This window comes from Mesitornis unicolor, unplaced genomic scaffold (assembly GCF_000695765.1).
Source record: "Mesitornis unicolor isolate BGI_N332 unplaced genomic scaffold, ASM69576v1 scaffold4755, whole genome shotgun sequence".
NCBI lineage: Eukaryota > Metazoa > Chordata > Aves > Mesitornithiformes > Mesitornithidae > Mesitornis > Mesitornis unicolor.
Window position 1 is genome coordinate 14469 of NW_010187356.1, and position 19800 is coordinate 34268.

At 39.6% G+C, this 19800-nt stretch overlaps 1 protein-coding gene across 1 annotated transcript in view; it reads left to right on the forward strand.

Moving 5' to 3' along the window:
• Window positions 1-19800, forward strand: part of HDX (highly divergent homeobox) — a 41432-nt gene that overhangs the window by 11280 nt on the left and 10352 nt on the right. Inside the window, exons 4-6 of the mRNA XM_010185409.1 lie at window positions 3976-4029; window positions 13596-13742; window positions 19487-19694. Of these exons, the coding sequence (XP_010183711.1) occupies window positions 3976-4029; window positions 13596-13742; window positions 19487-19694 (409 nt within the window). The remainder of the gene's footprint in view (window positions 1-3975; window positions 4030-13595; window positions 13743-19486; window positions 19695-19800) is intronic.

Sequence of the window (19800 nt, forward strand, 5' to 3'; positions counted from 1 at the left end):
CACTGAGATAAAAGTCTGAAGACTGACAGGATGTGATGCTGCATGTGTTACCTTTGTGCATTTGCCTGCTATTACATTTTGAATTTATCCTGAAAGTGAACCATGTAAACAACATACCATCTTTTCTTGTGCATTGCTCACTAGTATAGAGAACAGTACTTTGTGAAGCTGGGGTTTTTTTTCCCTTTTCTGTTTTATCTGATTGGCTCCTATCTCACGAGGATTTGAAATCTTTTGAGTCCACATAAGTGCCACTTTTCACCAGAATTATTGCTTTTCTTGGTACACCTGAGGTTCAGGGAGCATATGTACTCTGCAGTAGACTCTTTGTAGTAGATGGGATATATACAATTCTTATTTATGGCCTTTTCTAAGCTGAGCACTTTAGACAAGCTGTTCTTTCAATTTCTCCCTTCTCTCTGTGTCAATATTTGCTATTGCTGCTTTTACTTGAGTTCTTACCTGAATTTTAATTAGTTAAAAGCTGTTAACTTTTGACATCTCAGTTTCATAGGAGAAGAAAAGCTGTAAATGTGCACATGTGTTCAATAAAGGGCTGGAAAAGCTGCAGAAGTGCGTATGATCAAGTTAAGGAAGTTTTACTTAATTTTCATGAAGTGAAATATATTATTGATACCTCTAGCTTTGTGGTCTTAGTACATTATTTCACCCTTGAAAAAGCATGAGAGAGATGTATTTCTTACTACTTTTTTGAATTCTTTAATGAAATTTGGAATAACTTTGATTTGGGGTTTTTTGGGCTAGGGACATAGTCTTTTTAAACAGCCAGAACGGTTCACGGTAGGTGAAATATTATCTGTCCGTGTGGTGTGATATGGATCAGAACAAGGAGATCTCTGCAACTTCGTTTTGGTTTTGTTTGCTTCCGCCTCCCCCACCCCGTTACAATAACGTACCTATTTTCTTGTTAAATGAGGATCAAGGGAGTTTCTCGTGATATCCCCTGCCCTTCCACAGTTTTAAACCAAAAATTAGAAAAACCAGGCAGGTTGCTATTCATGGACTTGTTGCTGTAAGCTTCCACGCTGCAAACTTCCGAGATGACGCCCTATTAGAAAATTTATAAAGAGGGGAAAAAAGCTGTGGGTTCAGGGCATGCAGTACCCTGGCTCTGTGCAGGAACAGCATCCTACAGCCATAGTGCCTTGAAATGATGGTGCTGGCTTTTCCCGATCACTGCTTTCCTTGCTGAGAGTTTTTACCACATTCCAGAACAACACAGAAGTGAGTCCTGTGTCCTCAGAGGTGTCAGTGTGTGACAGTGACACTTCCAACACTCATTTATCACGTTGACAAGAAAATTTCACCTACTGCCTTCAAAGTCATGGGTAACAAATAGAGTACCCTACTAGGCTGATAACTTATTTTGTCAAAACTACCAGTTCTGCACTACTTTAACCCCCTCATCCAAGTTATTCCCTTAAAATTAAGTCCAGTATGACTGCTGTGTCATGTAAACACTCCCCTTATAGCTTAAAAATTTTTATGTATGAAACTTCCAGAGACGTAGATCTTGTATTGTGTGCTGTCTGAATAGTTGTAGACTTACAAAAGAAGTGCCACGCTGTGTATGTATTCAGTTTCTGTTAATTTTATTGCCTGTGTTTAGCTAATTTATCCATGGGCATAAGAATGGAAAGCCTTAAACTTAGGAAAATCTTCTTAAATTTAAAAATAGATTAAACCTAAGCTACATGATTATTGGAGTAGTTAAACATCCAAGCAGATGCTTCTTCAAAGTCAGAACGCTGTGATTTGTGTTTAGATGAAGTAATTACTGTCGTACATTGGTGGGGTATCTAATTAGCAATTAGTTACAGCTTCCTTACTGGTTCAATTAATCAAATCTATGTTAGTGTAACTTAACAGTAAATTTAATAAAGTGATCAATTTTAATGCCTCAGCAATTTCAGTAAACAAATTGTTCAACCTACGTACTTTTTTTTAGTTGGGCTTTAAGCGTGTTGAACTAGAGAGACTGTTCTTGCTGGGAAAATGCTAAGCCTTGCAGTCAGTACGTCAGAATAGGATATAGATATTGTATCTGTTTATTTTTTTAAAAAAATCACTCTAAGGATGCTGAGTTTGCCATTTATGGAAATGGGAGTCCATTTTATTTATATTTTTTTAAATACTGTTTGAATTATTTGTTTACTTCCCTAGAAACTTGAAGACCAGAGGAGGACTTTCTTGCTAACTTTGGGCAGCACAGCTTTTTGCTAGGGCAAGATAGAGATGAAATAATTTTTCTAGGGATGAAATAATTCCAGCTGCGTGAGCAGGAAAACACGTGGAGCTCTGAGGAGGACAGAGCAAGGAGCTGGCTGCGAAAATAAGGGGACACACAGCAACCAGGACTGGGCTGGGGCTTTGGGTTGGTTCCAGTGTGCTGAATTTGGGACAGGAAATCTACAGGCGAATTGGGAAAAGGTTATGTAGGGGCCTCATACTGTGTAACCACTTAAATTAAGGTCCAGCATTGGCGATACACATGTTGCAGGACCTCTGAACTTCTAAAAATAAACTCCTCTCAAAAAAACCCAACCCTTGTGCCTTTTTCATAGAGCCACTTTAGAATATTCCCATGCATGGTGTCTTTCAAGTAGTTTTATTGAGATAAACTTGACTGTGCTTGACATCGTACCTGTCAGAATCTGTGTGCATTTGTCTTCCAAGTAACCATTAATGCTCTGCCAAACTGACTGCTTTATTCACATAGAAAAGCACAGTTTAAATTTGGGAAAAGAAGCCATCTGAGTGGATATGGAGGATGCATATACAACAGATTCTGTGGTGGGAAGCTGTTGTGTGGGCTATCGAATTGTAATAGGCGGAACTTTTTAATACGGAATTTTTAAAATGTGTGTGTGCAACTAAGAAATTAATATTTTAGACACAAAAGCTGATGCAGACTTGCCCTCAGGACGGGAGGGTATTCATTTCTAGCCCCCCTCAACACATTCAGTGCTGTAATGGGAAAGTGTCTGACCTTAGGTAACCTCTAAGCACTTCCAGCTAAAAGCTTGAGAAGTAGAAGTATCTTATGTGCTTGTACACCAGACAAGTGGTACCAGGTATTCTATATTTGGTCATGCTCATGCTGCAAGATTCATTAGTAGAGTACTTTCCAAATACAAAAGCCATTAGTGTAGTTTGATAGAGTCAGCAGAAGTGTGTACATTTTTCTTCCTCACATACATCGTGTGTGTAATGACTTGAGATTGATTAATCTCTCAAGAGCTATGTTTAGGCTCTCAAGCATTGCTTGTCTGCAGCAAAAGATGAACATAGAATCCTAAATAAGCCTGAAATATTCCAGGCTATGACACATTTCAGATGGCCAGGGAAAACAGTCCAAGATTATCATATATTTATATAATAGATATTTGTATAATAATCTGTATTATTTAATAAAGCCTCACCTCTGGCAGTGATGGAGAGGCAATGGAAATTGGGGCAGCTAACCTTTGCCTTCATACCCCTCTCCTGATTTCCCTGGCTTTGCTGCTAATATTCAGATCCTTAACATCTGACATTAAATAGCTCAGTTGCTGACATGATAGTGTTTTTTTCTGAAATATTAACTGATGTAACTGGAAAATACGTGGTGACAGTTCTGTCAGACATTGGCCCTTGTCTAACTCCAGTCTGCTTCATCTTACCAGTTTTGTGACGGATCGAAAGTGAAAACTTGTGTTCTGAAATACAGGTTTAGAGATAGCAAAAGTGCAGAAATACCCACATTGCCATCATGTTATCTTACCCTCACCCAAAGGAAGTGTTTTGGTTTTAAGTGTGACTTTGTTTTGCCTTTAAATCTTAACCTGTTTTAAAGACATTCTTACCTAATTGAATGCACAATATTGAAGTCTTGTGAAAGCTGCTCACCGTTGGCTATCACAGCAACCTAAGCTGCTGTTATTTTCTGTTCTGTTTCCTCCTTTCCCTCTACAGATTTCAGGAAACCTTACTGTGCCTTGGATTACAGGTTGTTCCAGAAAAAGAGCAGTAAGTATATTTCCATTTAAGTATCTAATCAGGGGAAGGAATGAAAAGTTTGTAACAATGCATCTTTGAAAGTGTCAGTCCTTTATACCTTGTGTGGGGTTTTGTCCCATTTATACTTTGACGGATAGAAACATTATCTGCGGATACAGTGTTTCAGTTAATGTAACGTTGATGTATATCTTTAAAAGCCACTCAAGTCATAATCCTGTGTCAAATAATGCAGTATTATGTTTATTAATTGTGCTATTAGCTGCAATGCAACATCTGAATTGATAAGGACTGAGAGTTTAGAGCTCAGAATCCGTTTTTTTATACTGAAAATGAAGTGATTGTTAATTGAGGCAACTGAATGCTTAAGAGAGTAACTCCCTCTTCAGCTGCACTGCACATGCATAGAATTAGTAGTCCATGCTATCTGTAGTAACTTTATCAAGTCTAATTTTATCCACATATGTCATTTTACATTAGGCAGAATCAGCCAGGTTGGTGTCCTCAATTCACAAATGCCACCAAAGCATAATATAATGTATTAAACAGCTCTTGTCAGGAAAGATACCTCTATCCAACTCTTTTGTTTGGTTGCTGCTCAGCATTTCAGTTCAAGAGTAGCCTGCTAGCTTCTCTTTGAAAAGCACTGTCAATTCTGCTTGCTTAGCATGAAAATACACCCTGACAATGCAGGTTGGATGGTACAGCCAGGCTTTCAAGAGGCTGTTACGTATTAGTCCAGCTATATCAGAAGCATTAACCAGGGAGGTGGCTGTTGTGCTAACCAAACTTATCCCATCAAACCTCCCAAACCGTTGAGCTATCAGTGTCATGTGCACTGCTTTGGCAATGATGTCTGAGGAATGCAAGAACTTTCCTTTCCTTGCTGCCTTCTCCCTGCTGTACCCAGCATTTTGTTGTTGTTGTTGTTATTTTTGGTTATTCTCTTTAGGCTTCAAAAGGTTTGAGTTTCAGTAGTGTTTCCAGTATAAGTAGGAATCTAAGGACCATCACAGTAATTGCATTTTCTCTCAGACTTTTGCTAGTTACAACTGTAGCACACTTGCAGTTTCTGCAAACTTCAGTAGCATCACTTATTTCTGTTTATATAAGAGCACTTTATAGGAGCATCTCCCAGGTGAACCAGTACTTTTATACAAATCTTGTTATTACTCATTCCACCTCTTTTTTTTTTCTTAAGCCCTTGTTCTCTTGAGTAGGCTTTTTTAAATGTAGCCCTTTTCTTCCCTCTGTCACTTAATGACCTTTTAAAACACCGAGCAGCTGGTGAGTGTCCCAGAGTACAGTTTCACTGTTGGCTGAGCTGATTTCACAGCACATCACTGCTGAAAGGGGAGGTTTCACCCCCTGCCCAGCCATAGCACTGGTGCCAGTATCTAGTTGCAAGGTAATCCAGGTCAAGCGTCTGGCCTGTCAGATCCATATCCATATTCTTCTGCTGAGTTTGTCTTTAGGGAGTCAAGTGGACTTAATGGGGATCAGATGAATGCCAGAGCCAGCTCAAAGTAGGCAGCACGTGGCTGGGAGCACTGAAGCTGGGGACACGATGTTGTCTCCTGCTTTCCAGCACTGGGGAGGTTGTTGAGGCACAGTGGTCATGCTAAATACTGAACACAAGCTGTAGAAGAAATCTCTGCAATAAGTTTAAACCCTTCAAGGGCGTGGAAGTGCCTGATAGTAATAAAGGATGGTTATTAGTTTTCCTTAGACCTTTAACCCTGTGTCTTTTTTTAATCAATAAAATGTATAAAACCCATTGGTTAATAGAGTCTGGTTTGACAACATCTGTTCCCAGGTCTTTGGGTTCACTTTCTCCAATTTTAACACGTAATCAGCCTTCTTAAGGAGACAAGGTTAGGAGTTGGCACTCTAAAACTGCTGTATATGCACAGGTGTAAGACAAAAAGAGAGGAAAAAGCTCCTACTTCCTAGGAAACTTGTTTCAAATGTGAAATTCTTTTGGAGAAAGAGCCTGAGGGAACAGAAATAGAATGGATAGAGTTGTGGAACTGCGATTATGGCAATTACTGCCATTCAAACAGTAAAAAGGCTAATCTGTATTTTGTTCAAAATGGCGAAGATCATCTTTTAGATGCTCTGAATTTTTAATCCCTTGCCTTGACGTTTTGTTTTCCTTGCCCTGTCCTTCAACTGCATCAAGAGAGAAATAAAAACTGTGCAGTTCTGCAGAAACTCTTTCTGGTCTGCTCAGCTATGCTGTAAGATGACGTAATCCTGACTGTTAACGCATATTAGTGTAGAAATATCACCCTCTCAGCTATTCATGAGAGTGTCTTTGGAAATTAGAGTTCTGTATTCTGTTATGATGCATGTGCAATGCATTCGCCTTTACAAATATATTGATTTTTAGTTTTTCACAGGGTGGTGGAAAGATAAAGATTCAAAAATAGCAATGAAGTTATTGGTTAAAGAGAATTAAAAAGGGGAGGACATCTTCACTTTTGTCCTTCCATTTAAGTCTGGAGTATACTAACAGTGCTTAAGTCATGTCATCTGATGTCTGAGCTGAATGGTTGGTGCTTATGGTAGACGTAACTTGGTATGCTAACTATGAAAAACATTTGTCACATAGGTGTTGGCTCTAGGTAAGCTGTGTCTGGGTTAGTTATAAAGTTTTATTTTGAGAGGAGAGTGGAGTTTTGTTGTTGTTGGGTCTTTTAATTAGAAACAGTTCCAGTTGTCTTGATACCAAGTCTGAAACACAGAGTTATTAAGATAGCAGACTGAAGTCTTAGAATTATTTCTGCCCATCACCCTTCAGAAGCAGACGTAGTAAACCACGTGGTACATAGCGTGTGTATTTTGGGTGGGATCTTAAATGAAAGTTAAGTTGTCTTTCATGTTAGTATCTGGGCTAGTTCATGTGAGATTTCAAGGGAACGCAGCCCTCAGTGGAGAAACTCCCAGGGAAGATGATCGTGTGTTTTCCTCCTACAGCTGGACTGTGGGGAGAAGAAGAGATGCAGGAGATCCATCAGTATAACTACTAAAGAAAATACCTTGTTGGACTGTGTCTAAAAATCTTATGAAAACTCTGCTGTCACAGTAAGCCTATGTGTGCTGGAGGAAAAGATGTTTTGGAGCAACTTTTAAAGTAAAATGAGCACCCACAGGGATTAAAACTACCTAAAGTCAAAGTGCACCTCAGTTGTACCTTTTGTTTTAAAACTATACCAGTAGTGACTTGTGAAGTTTTCTTCACCTGTTCACATTCCTCTGCTCTCCTAGAAGGACAGAGGGAAGAAAGCTGTATTTGAGTCAAGTTAGAGCATGTCTGAATAAGAAAGTCAGAGTCTTCTAAAGTTCCCCAAATCACCTAGACTTATTGTATGCTGTAATCTTGCAGGCTGGAAAGAATGGGATCCCTGGCCGGAAGTTGGAAAAGCAGCCTTTCTAGTCAAGTACGAGGAAGGCATTAATAGATTAAGTAAGAATCATGGTAATTACTGTCTAAAAATCGGTTCACTTTGAGGCTGAATGTCCACTATTTAGTGAGTTCAGAATCTCAAGAAGAAGGGTGAGTTGTCAGTTTGTGTGTGGATTAGAGGTTGGTTTTGGAAATGATGGAGTAAGATGGCTGGAGTTCAGAGTAATTTTTTGGCTGGAGTGTTTTATTGCACTGATACCTTTGTTGTTGCATCAGAGCAAACTTCAAGCTTACCCAACTGGTGGGAAAAGATGTAAAAGGTCTCCTTTCCAGAAGTATTAAGTTTTTGCAGTAATAGCATGTTAGCAGTAATAGCTCAAGGGTTCCTTGAGATGCCATTTGGCTTGCAGTCCATTTCCAAACACATTTGTGCCTGGGCCTTGCGGTACATTTCTTCATCCTAAGAAGACTGAAGGTATCTTGTGATGAGTAATTCTCTGCTCATGTCATGTCGAGACTTGGGGAAGGGTTTAGAAACCAGCTCTCTGAATCTGGTAGTTCTGGCCACCAGCTGTTTTTGATTCAGAAATAATTATTAATAAATACAAATAAGATCTCGAGATAGGAATTGATAATCCTCTGAAAAAGTCAGTTAGGCATTGAGCAGTAGACAAGATGAGAGAGCAGAATGCTGGCATCATTAGGAATGGGAAACAAACCAAAATGACACTGTGCTTGTGTAGAAGAAGTTAGGATTTGTTTGTTCCTTAAATGCTGTGTGCACTTTTCAACTTTCCATTCCTCCGAAAACATAACAGGGAAGCAGTGATAGCGATCAGAGACACAGAACAGCCATAAAGTGAACAACCAAATGGCCTGCATCTCATCAGACTTGAAAAGAGATGACTGCGAGGGAGTGGAGGAGTGTGACGGAGAGCTTTAAAAATAGGAAAAATTTGGAGCAGCAAATTCAGACTCATTTGTTCCAGTGTAAAAGGTATCAAATCAAGCTAGCCTTAGATAGGCTCCAAAGGAGATTGAACATGTTTATTTAGAGTAACTTAATGAAAAAAGTCCCTCCAATTGTTTGGAGTATTGCTAGAGAGTATTGGAGTGAAGTGTCATTGTCCTATTTTGCTTTTCACTAAACTTTAAAGAACCTTTAAAAAAGTACAAAAAAGTACTACTCTGAGATTTCTTGCTCTTTCTCCATGATAGTTTCTGAGTGATAGTGACTAAAATTTGGTGAGGGTTTTGTTTGCTGGAAGTAACCATTGCCTTAGAGCTTTTCATCACAGAGTATCAGAACCGAACTGTTGATTTAATATGATTTCACTGCAATTTAAATAAACATAACATTTTGTTAACAACGTACAGTGCTCAGCTGCAGCATAAATGCAGTAGTCATTACCTGCATATTAAACCTTTGCTTCTTTGATTTTTTTAACATGCCTTTTATTAGTAATCTGAGGATGGTGTATAGTATGTGGCCTGAGACATTTTCAGCTGATACATAACAACTGATCTAAAAAAGCTGCCCCTAATAAAAGGCAGGCTAAGGACACTCCACTGCGATGCAATTATTCATACCAATTATAGGCACCAGATTTGCACCACAAATACTGCATGCACAGTGGGTACTATGAGGGGCTCGGCAAAGTGCCAAGCATGTCTATAATAAACTGGGTCATCTCTTATAAGAATGTTGTTATTACACTTGAGAGGTTAGGGGATAAGCAGGGTTTAACCCTGCGCTCGGCAGAACTGCTGATTCAGTTTGTTCATAAGAATTGCTTTGCGATGCGAGTTGATAGGCTGTTTTCTGCTGGAAGAAGCTTCTCTCTGCTTTTCAAACTGTGGACAACAGAACTGGTAAAGTAAAGAATTCAGCCAATAGTTAATGCTGCCGAGGAAGAAGCCAAGCCTTGAATCAGCAGTGGATCTGAAGAGAGGAAATGAGAATTGTATTCATAATAGTAATTACAATGAAGTAAAAATAGGAACTGAATTACTGGCTTGTCTTCAGCTATGGAAAGTAGTGTGCTAAATATGAAGCTTTCCAGTCTATTTTTTTTCCTATACTAACTGATGTATGGCCATCAGTGTTATGTTATTTGTAGGACTGAGTTTTTTCTTTTGTTTCATAGGTTCCTCTAATGATACTAAGCACGAGGAAGTTATTACCTACATTGAGGAAGTGTAGTTGTATGTTCAATGTAGAAATTCTACCCCATATTTTCTCACAAAAGACATTGGCTTTTGTAAAAGCATTATGTAATTTTTGAGCAGGTTATAATGCAGGAGTCAAATTTAGGTATAATATTTGCCAAGGGGCTGATGCTGTTATTGAAGATAGTTTGTGATTTCCCTAAGAAATTCAAGAAAAGATATCTGGCACAATGGCAGTTGGTCTGGATCTAAACTTTGTACAAGCTGAAGTATTACTTGCATCTAGCGAGCATAAGGGTGAGACTGATCCTGTTACGACGGTGCAGCAACTGCGAGCAGAGTGAGTAAATGATCTTCCTTGTGCTCTCGGAGATACCATGGAGCAGCTCACATTGCCCATGTGCGAGCGTGCAGGCAAAAAGCTCCTGCCGTTCAGTTAATATGCGGAGATCTGCTGCCCTCTGAGCAATTTTGTTTTGAATCAGAGCCCTTAAATGTCAAGAATCTTTCTTTTGGGGCACTGGTAAAATTTCAAGTCTTGTAACCTGGTAGATTGTGTCGTTCACGACTGCAGAGACAGCAAAGCTGTGTTACAGTTGTCACTTCTGCAGCCAAAAGTGAAGGCATACCATTGTGAAAGCAGCACTTTCAGCTTCTTAGAAGCTGAATTCCTAGCTGCTTGACTGTGTTACTCTGTGCTGGTCTTGATGGCAAAAATGAGATACAGACTCCGAAGTAGAAAGGTTTAAGTGTAGTGAGAAGTAGTAATTGGGGAATATACTGAGTTTGGTAGGATGGTCTGAGCTAGGCATCTAAGTAAGGCTGCAGTCCTCAACCCCGAGGAGGACCTGACTTTTCATGCCATCTTCTATTTACACGTACTTGTTTTTCCCCTTGATTTTGTCACTGCTCTTGGAGCTCTTTCATGTGGTGTGTGTTGTGGGTGTTTTGTTTCTTCTTTCATGTCAGTTGACCACAAAAACTTGTTCTTCATTTCCTGCTCTGACCTGAGATGGGTATCAGTGGAATTCATGTGCAGCTGCATGAGCTCTTCTGGAACGAGTGCAGGGATAAAGTACACGGTGTGACTGTAACTGCAGCAGCAACAAAAAAGGAAGAGTACATATTGTAACCTGAAACACTGGGGATTATTACTGACAGATAAAACAAAAACGTTAATATTTTCCCCCCATTTCCATAGTAAGTGGCTGCAAAAGACTTCTTTGGGAATGTAGTTAAGGGAGTGTTTCCATAACTTTAAAACATCTGCTTTGATCTAAGCTGTTGAGACTGTCTGCAACTCTGGTCTTGCAGAAAATCTATATAGCAGTTGTGAGGCAAAAAACATTGAATAATGTTTTATCTAATAAGAATTGTATGAAAACACTTGTAGTAGATGATCAGAATTAATATGCATCCACCTAAAATGGAAAAGATATTACACTACTTTTTTCAGGAACATTTTTGAAGGCCAGGTGACTGCTAAACACGGCTTTGGCCGCTTAAAATTCTTGTCTTTAATAAGTAAAAGCAGAGTAGCCACGACACCCTTCCCACACCACCATCCCTTTGGTCGTTCTGTCTACAGTCAGTGTGCCTTTTGTCTGACATGGGATCCTTTTGCATGTTGCAAATATAAAGCTTTTCTATTAGCGAGTATTCTTGTCCTGTATTCTATCAGTAGAAGAAGCATTTTCTTAGATAACTGCAAAATCACGTGGCAAGCAGAAATCTGAACTTGCTCCAGAATCAGCTGTACTTTCTTTGGGTTTTGTTCTAATTTGGCCATTGCAACAAACCAGGTGAGAGAAGACAACATGAGGGGTTGCTCCCTTACAAATGAAGTGATATTAGGCAGATTTCTTTTTGCTTCTCTCATTTCATGCCCTGCTGGGTGGTGGAATTTCCACAGCATATTCCAGGGTGGGTTTATTTAAGCTATGCATATTAAATATGAAGGATTTTGCTATTTTATTTTTCTGATAAGTGCAGATCGCAGTAAGCTGTTTGATGGGTTGCTGCAGCATCATTGTCAGCGTGAACTCTCCAGAACCAACAGCAAATGTTACTTATTGATGTATGTTTAAAAAACGCTCCCTATACTTTAGAAGATGAAGTTGTCCTGAGCTATCTGTGCATTTAAGCAAGCAGGACAGGCCAGAAGGACTTGTTTCCCTGTGTAGTTTGGGTATCGCTCTCCTGCTCCTTTCTGCCTTCCCTTTCCTCAGCACTTGGCTGCCTGTCCCCGACTGCAGAACAAGAGAGAGCTCTTCCCATCGCTTTTAGAAGTTACAATCTATGTTACCAACAGCTATAAAAAGAGATATTGCTACAGCATTTCAGGAGATAACCACACTTTTGTTCTTTGAAAATGGCTTGTACATAGGAGGAGCTCAGGTCAGGCGTGCAGCAAAAGCCAGCGTACACTGAGGGTGAATGGGCATCGGGGATTTAGCTTTGTTCTTGCACTTACTGCACTTCGCTGCTCATCCCAGAGCAGCCTCAAAATGTGCCAACTGGATTCCTGTCAGGTTAAAATAGACTGCAGCGTGCTGTCTGGGAGCACATCTCATGTGCTGTGGGTGCAGGAGCAGGGGAGGGCTGCTCATGCGTGGCATGCCCACGGGCTCTCCAGATCTCCTGCCTGACTCCGCAGAGGAGCTGCTGGGGTCCTGCGCTCCCTGTGGGAGATGTTGGGTAACGGAAGGACAGGATGGAAACAGCTTCTCTAATTTGGTACTTGAATGGATGAGCCAAAAAAATAAATCTGACTGCCTGGTAGCAGTTAGTGGTGGGCTATATTTGAAAATAACTGGTACTTTTTTTAATTTACTGGAACACCTGGGATTATTTGAAGAAGACAAGACTTCGATATTCTCTGTTTTATATTCATATATTAAGGAGACTCAAGTGTTTCTAACATTTTGAGAAACGGTAATTTTTAAAAGAAGAAAACAGCAAAGATTACCATATTCTGAAAATTGACAAAGATTGTAATTGATAACTGTACAAGATCGCCAAATTATTGTAGTTCAGCAAAATTTCCTTTTATTCCATTTTAGGGTTATTTCATTCTAACTTTTTAACAGTTTTTAAGTGAACATACCCAGAGTTCAAGTGCTCAAATGATGGTTATGTCATACAAAATTCAGCTGTTGAGTTATTGTCACATTTGGCACATGTGGCCACTGCTTACTGGTGCAGACTTTATTGTTGCATTTATGCACTTTTAATTGCAGGAGAGATGACAAACATGGCTTGGTGTAAGGAAACTGTAGATTTTAGTTAAGATTCTGGGCTAAAAAGTTTTGATAAAGCTTGCAAGTTCTGCTAGTGAATGAAACTGTGCCCACACCAGTTCAAGGAGTTTTAGGATGTTTCTGTGTTACTCCTTATCAGTAATCCACTATCACATAATTTGATAAATAGACACAAAGAGTTAGGGAACTCGCAAATAAGCAGTGGAACCAATTTAAACTCTCAAGCTTACCAAATAAACATTAAAGTATTCCCTTTAGGAAATCAGAAACCTTTGAATTATGCATGTATTGTAGTTTGCAGTAAGATAAAAGAACTTGAGGTGGGGGAGGGTGAGGAACTTGAAAAGCCTTAAGGAATGATTTGCATAAATTGGGTGGAGAGAGTAAACAGCACAAGGGGAAAAAAAAAGTTATTTTCAGTAAGGCCTTATAGAATGAGATAAAACAAATTTAAAAAAAAATCAGGTGGAGTTGAAACAAAGCTGAAGCGCTTTAAACTTGCGTTAGCCCTGCATTGCCTTTAAAGCAAATCCCAGGGAACTCTGCACTGCCCTGGATAAAATAAGAAACCAAACCAAACTTAAAAAAATACATAAATTCTTAAGGGAGAGTTAAAAGAGAAGAGAAGCCATGGAGACAGTGTAACATGTGTGTCTTACTGTATGCAAGGCCTCTGGAAATTAAATGAAGAGCATAAGCAGAATTTTTCAAAATCTAACAGTATTTTTTTTATCTTACAGTTACAGGACCGCACACAATTTAGTGACCGAGACTTAGCTACCCTAAAGAAATACTGGGACAATGGCATGACCAGCCTGGGCTCAGTCTGCAGAGAGAAAATTGAAGCTGTGGCTGCAGAATTAAATGTTGACTGTGAAATAGTGCGGGTAAGAAATCTAGAGTCTTCCCCTATCTTGTTGCAGAAGCAAAAATAGGACAGATGAAAGCCTTTAAAAATTTCATGAGGAAACTTGAAATAGATTTCATGTATTACATAATGAATGACCATGTTGGGAAGTGGTCTCTTGCTCTTTCTGCAGTCTATATATAGAAAAAAGCCCTTAGGTAAGAGTCTTATTGATCAGCAGCAGCACTGCGAGCCGTTTGACATTCTCTTTAGACTCGAGTAAGATTTTAAGTAAAAGTGTTACATTTTTAGGGATATCCTAGAAGACTGGAAAGTGCTATATTTATATTAATATTTATATATTAAGATACAAAAAGAACAAGCTTTTCTAAAGATACAGGGTAAATAATTCTCATTAAGGTTTATAGGTAAAAATCATTGTAACCATATGAAAGAAAATGCTTAAAAATAGGAAAACAAATATTTTACAAGACTGTCTTGAAGCCAGGTTGAGATGTGACAAAGGGCAAAGGGTATTGCAAAGAATTCTGGGTCACTGCAATTTGGAAGTCCGTGTCGGTGTCAATGAGGAGGAATTGCTTTAGTAAGTCCTGTTTGGTGTAGATAACCCAAATCCTGAGAACCACTCCGTGTCATCTGGACCAGAAGTTGGGAAGTTTGGTACAGCATCAGTTGTTGCCACTGTATTCCCAATTACCGGACATACATCATCGCTGTCAAACTGGGGGTGTCTCATTTGCTCAGTTTTTTTGATTCTTCAGAAAACAGTTGGGCTGTCTCTGCAGTCAGTACAGAATGATGATCAGAGTCTTCCTTTCCCACATAACAGGCATGAGAGTTGTGAATAGCCCATTCAGTCTTCATCCTCTTTTTCCACCTCTTTCTTAAAATTCTGATATTGCTACAGAAGCAGAACTAGGAGCCCTTAGTTGAATCTCTTTTTTGTGGAGATCTCTCTTGAGTTGGTATATCAAAATGGTACCGAAGCTGCTTTCAGTACTGAACGCTAATCTGGTTATTTACTTGCTTGTTTTCCTGAGCATATATGAATTGTGAAATAATAAAGTGTACTTTTGGAGGATGAAAAGAATTACTCTTTTCTTTGTAGAGAACAAATCCGCTCCATATTTTCCAAGCTTTTTAGTTTGCTTTTTGAAAGCTGAAGCTGTTTCCACTGACACCACCTCCAGATGGACTCAAGGATATGAAATACCTTGTTCACAGGACATTAAGGCTGACACTCGTGCTTTGCCTCTCTTACTTTGCTCCCTTAAGAACATCCTCATTGGCACACACAGGATGACCATATGAAGTTCTGTACAAGTCTTTCAATAGCATCTCTTTGAAATGCTTTTTTCTTCTGGGCAGATGTACTTTGCTCTGATCGACTCCAGAAGATTCTGTGCTGTAACCTGTAGTAGAACATGCATACACGAATGAACAAAAAGATTTCTTTTCTTCATAGTAACTGGTGGTGTTACCAGTACCCATCTTACCTCTGCCTCTGGATCCTCCATGTGGCAGTCTTGAGAACTGTTGCAAGAATTAGGTGGAGGTTGCTCCTCCATGCTCCACATGCTCCTGGTTTGTAAGAACTGAATTAATGCTACAGGACCTGTGTGTGTGATTGTCAGTGCTTCCTGTTGTCCTTGCTCTAAAGCATGTTGTGTGTGTCTCAGCTGTAGGACAGGTATTTTCCATCATGTGCTCTAGAGAATCTGTCCTACATTTGTTTTGGGATCTGTATAGGCACATTGTATTGTGCCTCTCTGCTTACCTGCCAGCCTGCATTTTCTGCAGTAGGAAGCATGGATGTCTGGAGGTCAGTGTGCAGCATGGTCCCTTTTGCACAAGGAGTCAGGACACGGCTGCGATGCTTTGAGAGAGTGGAGCATCTCCTTTATGAGGAGTGGCTGAAGGAGCTGGGTCTCTTTAGCTTGGAGAAGAGGAGGCTGAGGGGTGACCTCATTCATGTTTATAGGTTTGTAAAGGGCGAGTGTCAGGAGGAAGGAGCCAGGCTCTTCTCAGTGACAGCCAATGACAGGGCAAGGGACAATGGGAGCAAGCTGGAGCATAGGAGGTTCAAGCTGAACATGAGGAAAAACTTTTTTACTGTGAGGGTGACAGAGCATGGCCCAGGCTGCCCAGAGAGGTTGTGGAGTCTCCTTCTCTGCAGACATTCAAAACCCGCCTGGAAGTGTTCCTGTGTGACCTGGTCTGGGTGATCCTGCTCTGGCAGGGGTTGGACTGGATGATCTTTCCAGGTCCCTTCCAATTTCTAAGATTCTGTGATTCTGTCAGCTGTGAGGCAAGAATAAGTGTATATACATATAAGTAAGTAAGTATATCTACCTCAAATAATACAAACAAAATATATAATATATATGATAAACAATATAACTTTATATGAAGTTGTATAAACATATAGAACTAAAATATTTTATATACATATCATGTAACTTTTAAAAATTCAATTAAGTACATGTCCCCATTCTCCCCTTTTAATGGCTTTTTTAATGGAAATTTGTGATTTGTCCAGATAGGTGTTGCTTTTTGACAAGTACAAATGTTTAATACTTATGACCCATACTGGCTTGAAATATCTGCAGTACAGAAGTATCAGATCTGTTTTCTGGTACAAGGAAAGATAATGTTTGCCACTATGCATAGTTCCGCTGGATTTGATCTTTTAAGGCTAAACAGGACATTTTCTTCTATAGGTTTTGTATTTCTTGTAGCAGAGTTGGCTTGCCAAGTGACTGCTGGTTGTACCTTAACATCAGGCACATCTGAGCCCTCAGATATCTTTCATACAGTCCCAAGACACCAAAAGAGGGAAATAAAAAAAAGTTAATGTCATATTTAAATATGTGAACTCTGGCTAGTACTTCACTAACCTTACAATATTTCTTTTGCTTACATTACAACTATTGCTGATTACATTTGTTTGGGGTTTTATTTGGAGTTACACATTTTTGTTAATATTTCTTTTGACTTATTTTATTTATTCATGCCAAAATAGCATCTGAAAGCAGAATAACCTTCTTGCCAGTGAGATATTACTTGAGAAAGATGGATGACAACTATCCAACTCCTCAGAAATATATGTGGAGTGTAAGAACAATGCATGACAAATTCTGGTGTTTTTTTATTAATAGAACATAAAGCTTTTGTACATTAGAGGTCAAAAGCTACTCCTGAGCGCACATCACAGGCTAAAGACACCTCCTCATTCCTAGCAGCTCATCAGATAACAGCTGGATTATCGAAGGTAGTGCTTCAGTCTGAGTTTAGCATTTCTTGCTGAGGGGGCTCTAGGCCTACTCTGGATCTGGCTTAAGACCAAGAGAGACATTGGAAAAACAACTCAGGATCTTCCACCTTTATTTTTCCAGTCAAGTGGGATTTCAGAAGGTTCCACTCTAGCATCTTTCTGGCACATTGACACCTTAACCTCAATGTCTGGAGAACTAATAGCACTTTTTAAGTGGCTTCCAGCCAGGCCGCTCATTTGCAAAGTGCCTGAGGGGAGCCCTGTGCTGGCCCTTCTGGCCTCCAGCCTCTCTTCTCTTGCTCTTGCTGGTCATCTCCTCAGCTCAAGCTGGGGGGGCTGCTGCTGAGTTCATTGCTGCTGCTCTAAGTAGGCTTATTAAGTCTGATCACATGCACTTTACAGATGTTGTTTGAGATTTTTAAGGTGATAATGTTTTAGGGATATAATTAGAATTATTAAGCTGGGTTTCCCACGTAGAAATACCAGTCTGCTTTTACACTTAGTAAAAAAGAAGCAAATTTGCTTTTAAATTTCATAGTTGTTAGCACTATTTATTACCATCATAAGATTATGAAAAAAGTTAAAGAATGGCAATACACTGTTTGCAAAAAAAACCAAACCATAGGTCTGGAAGGGGCTGCTTGTGTAGGGTTGGTTGTTTTTTTCCCAAACTGTATATAATGTACAAATAAATCTCGATAGCTCTCTGTGTACCTGTTTTGCATTCTTCAAAGAGGAAAATCAGCAAGCTGACAAAGCAGGTATCACCCCACAGAAACGATTTGCCAAAAATAGTGTTAAACATGTCATCTTTTAGCTCATTAAAGAGACTCCACTTTAAAAAGTATTTTTTTGTTCAAGGCTGGCACTGCATGAAACTAGCTGTTCATATCTCTTAGTTTTTCTATTTGTAATCAAGGTATTATAACCAAGAAGTTCTTTACTAGACTTTTTCGTTATATAAATTGGAGTTGTATTTAAAGTGTGATGGGGAAGAGGAGCAATGCAGTTATTTGTGAAATAACGGCAGAGTAACGCTGTTTAGCATATCTTTAAAGAAAAACATCCTACAATACTTCAATGTGTTTGTTAAGCTCTGTTGGAAAATAGCCCTTATGGAAACGATGTGCATTTTGCTGTACCCTGATCCTGTGGTTTTTTTCAAAATAGAAACTTCCCATGCTTTCTAGAGGTGTTTTGATTTTTAGCAATCCAGAAAATCCAGTGTACATCGCCATCGCAGCAATCAAGCACGCTCTGTATGGCGACAGCTTGCGTGGCCAAATTCCACCGTTACCCATCCTGGGCCAGTGGGTGGTCAGGTCCTGGAGCAATAATGATGGTCCTGCTTGTGCTGTCAGTGCTGCTGCTTATTTATTGTGGTTTAGATCCTGTGGAAGGGGGTGGCAGACCAGGTCAGGAAGGCTGGAGGTTAGCAGTTGTCAGAGAAATTGCTTCCTGGCTCTGAGAAGGATTTTTGGATACGAGTGGAAAACTGATGTAGGTGGAAAAAAGTGTAGACTTTCCTTTATCAGGGAAATCAAGTTTATTAACAGTTACACAGATCCATCTGGAGAATTTTGAATGTAATTGGTTTTTTTTAATTTTCTTTTTTGAAACTCAGTTTTATTGATGTAAAATGGACTTAAAGCATCCATACCTATCCAATCATGAATGGGTTTCCAAGTTTCTTGATCTGGACCTGTTTCATCTCACTGTTTACAGTATGCTTCTACATACCTTATTTCAAGCAATGTTTCTTAAAGACTTGCCCTCCAACCAAAGAGGACCGAAGGATAATATTGCTCTGAACTTAATTCTGCCGGCTTATGTTCTGTCATCAAAGTGGAGTGATGTAGAGCTATCACCTTGGACAATTTCTCCCATGCTGTAGAAAATCCTAGAACAGGTCGGCTGTTTGGGTCATTGGATGCTTCCTTGTGGAAGTTGCAAAGTGGAAGAACCTGGATCAAAGATCTTAGATTAAATTCACTGAATAATTTAGGTGGGGAGAAACCATATAAGGTCACCTAGTCCTACCCTTTAAATAAAGGAGGGTTAACTTCAGAGTTAGGTGAGGTTTCTCAGGATGCTGTCCAGTGAAAAGCTGCGTACCCCCAAGGCTGGAGGTGCCAAGACTTCAAACAGACAAACTGTTCCAGTGCCTTGCTGTAAAGCATTATTTTTTATTTTTTCTTAACTGCAGTCAGAGCTTCCCTTGCTATGCCTTGTGACTGTTTCTTCTTTTCCTTTTGCTGTGCACCTTCCCTCTTCCCTTGGAGGAGTTTTCTTATATTGGAGGACTGGGCCTGGAAACAGTATTCTGGGAAGCAGCCTCATGAAGGTCAAACATGGGGAAATAATCACCTCCCTTGAACTGCTGGCTACACTCCTGTTCCTATACTACAGATGTGCTAATTTCACTTGGTTGTGGGCCTGTTGCTGTTGTTATAGTTTCTGATATCATTCCTGTTTATTTCTCTTACAAGACTTGGATTGGGAATCGAAGACGGAAATATCGTTTAATGGGGATTGAGGTCCCACCCCCTAGAGGAGGTCCTGCTGATTTCTCTGATCAATCTGAATTTGTTTCTAAATCAGCACTTAATCCAGGAGAGGAAACTGCTACTGAAGTGGGGGATGATAATGATAGGAATGATGAAGTATCAATCTGCTTATCTGAAGGAAGCTCACAAGGTATTTGAAAATGCAGTTACTGCTATGCATATATTTTTCATTTTGTGCTGTGTGCATGCTTTGGATTCTTTGTTGTACACATTCAAAAGCACTTGAAAGAGTGCCT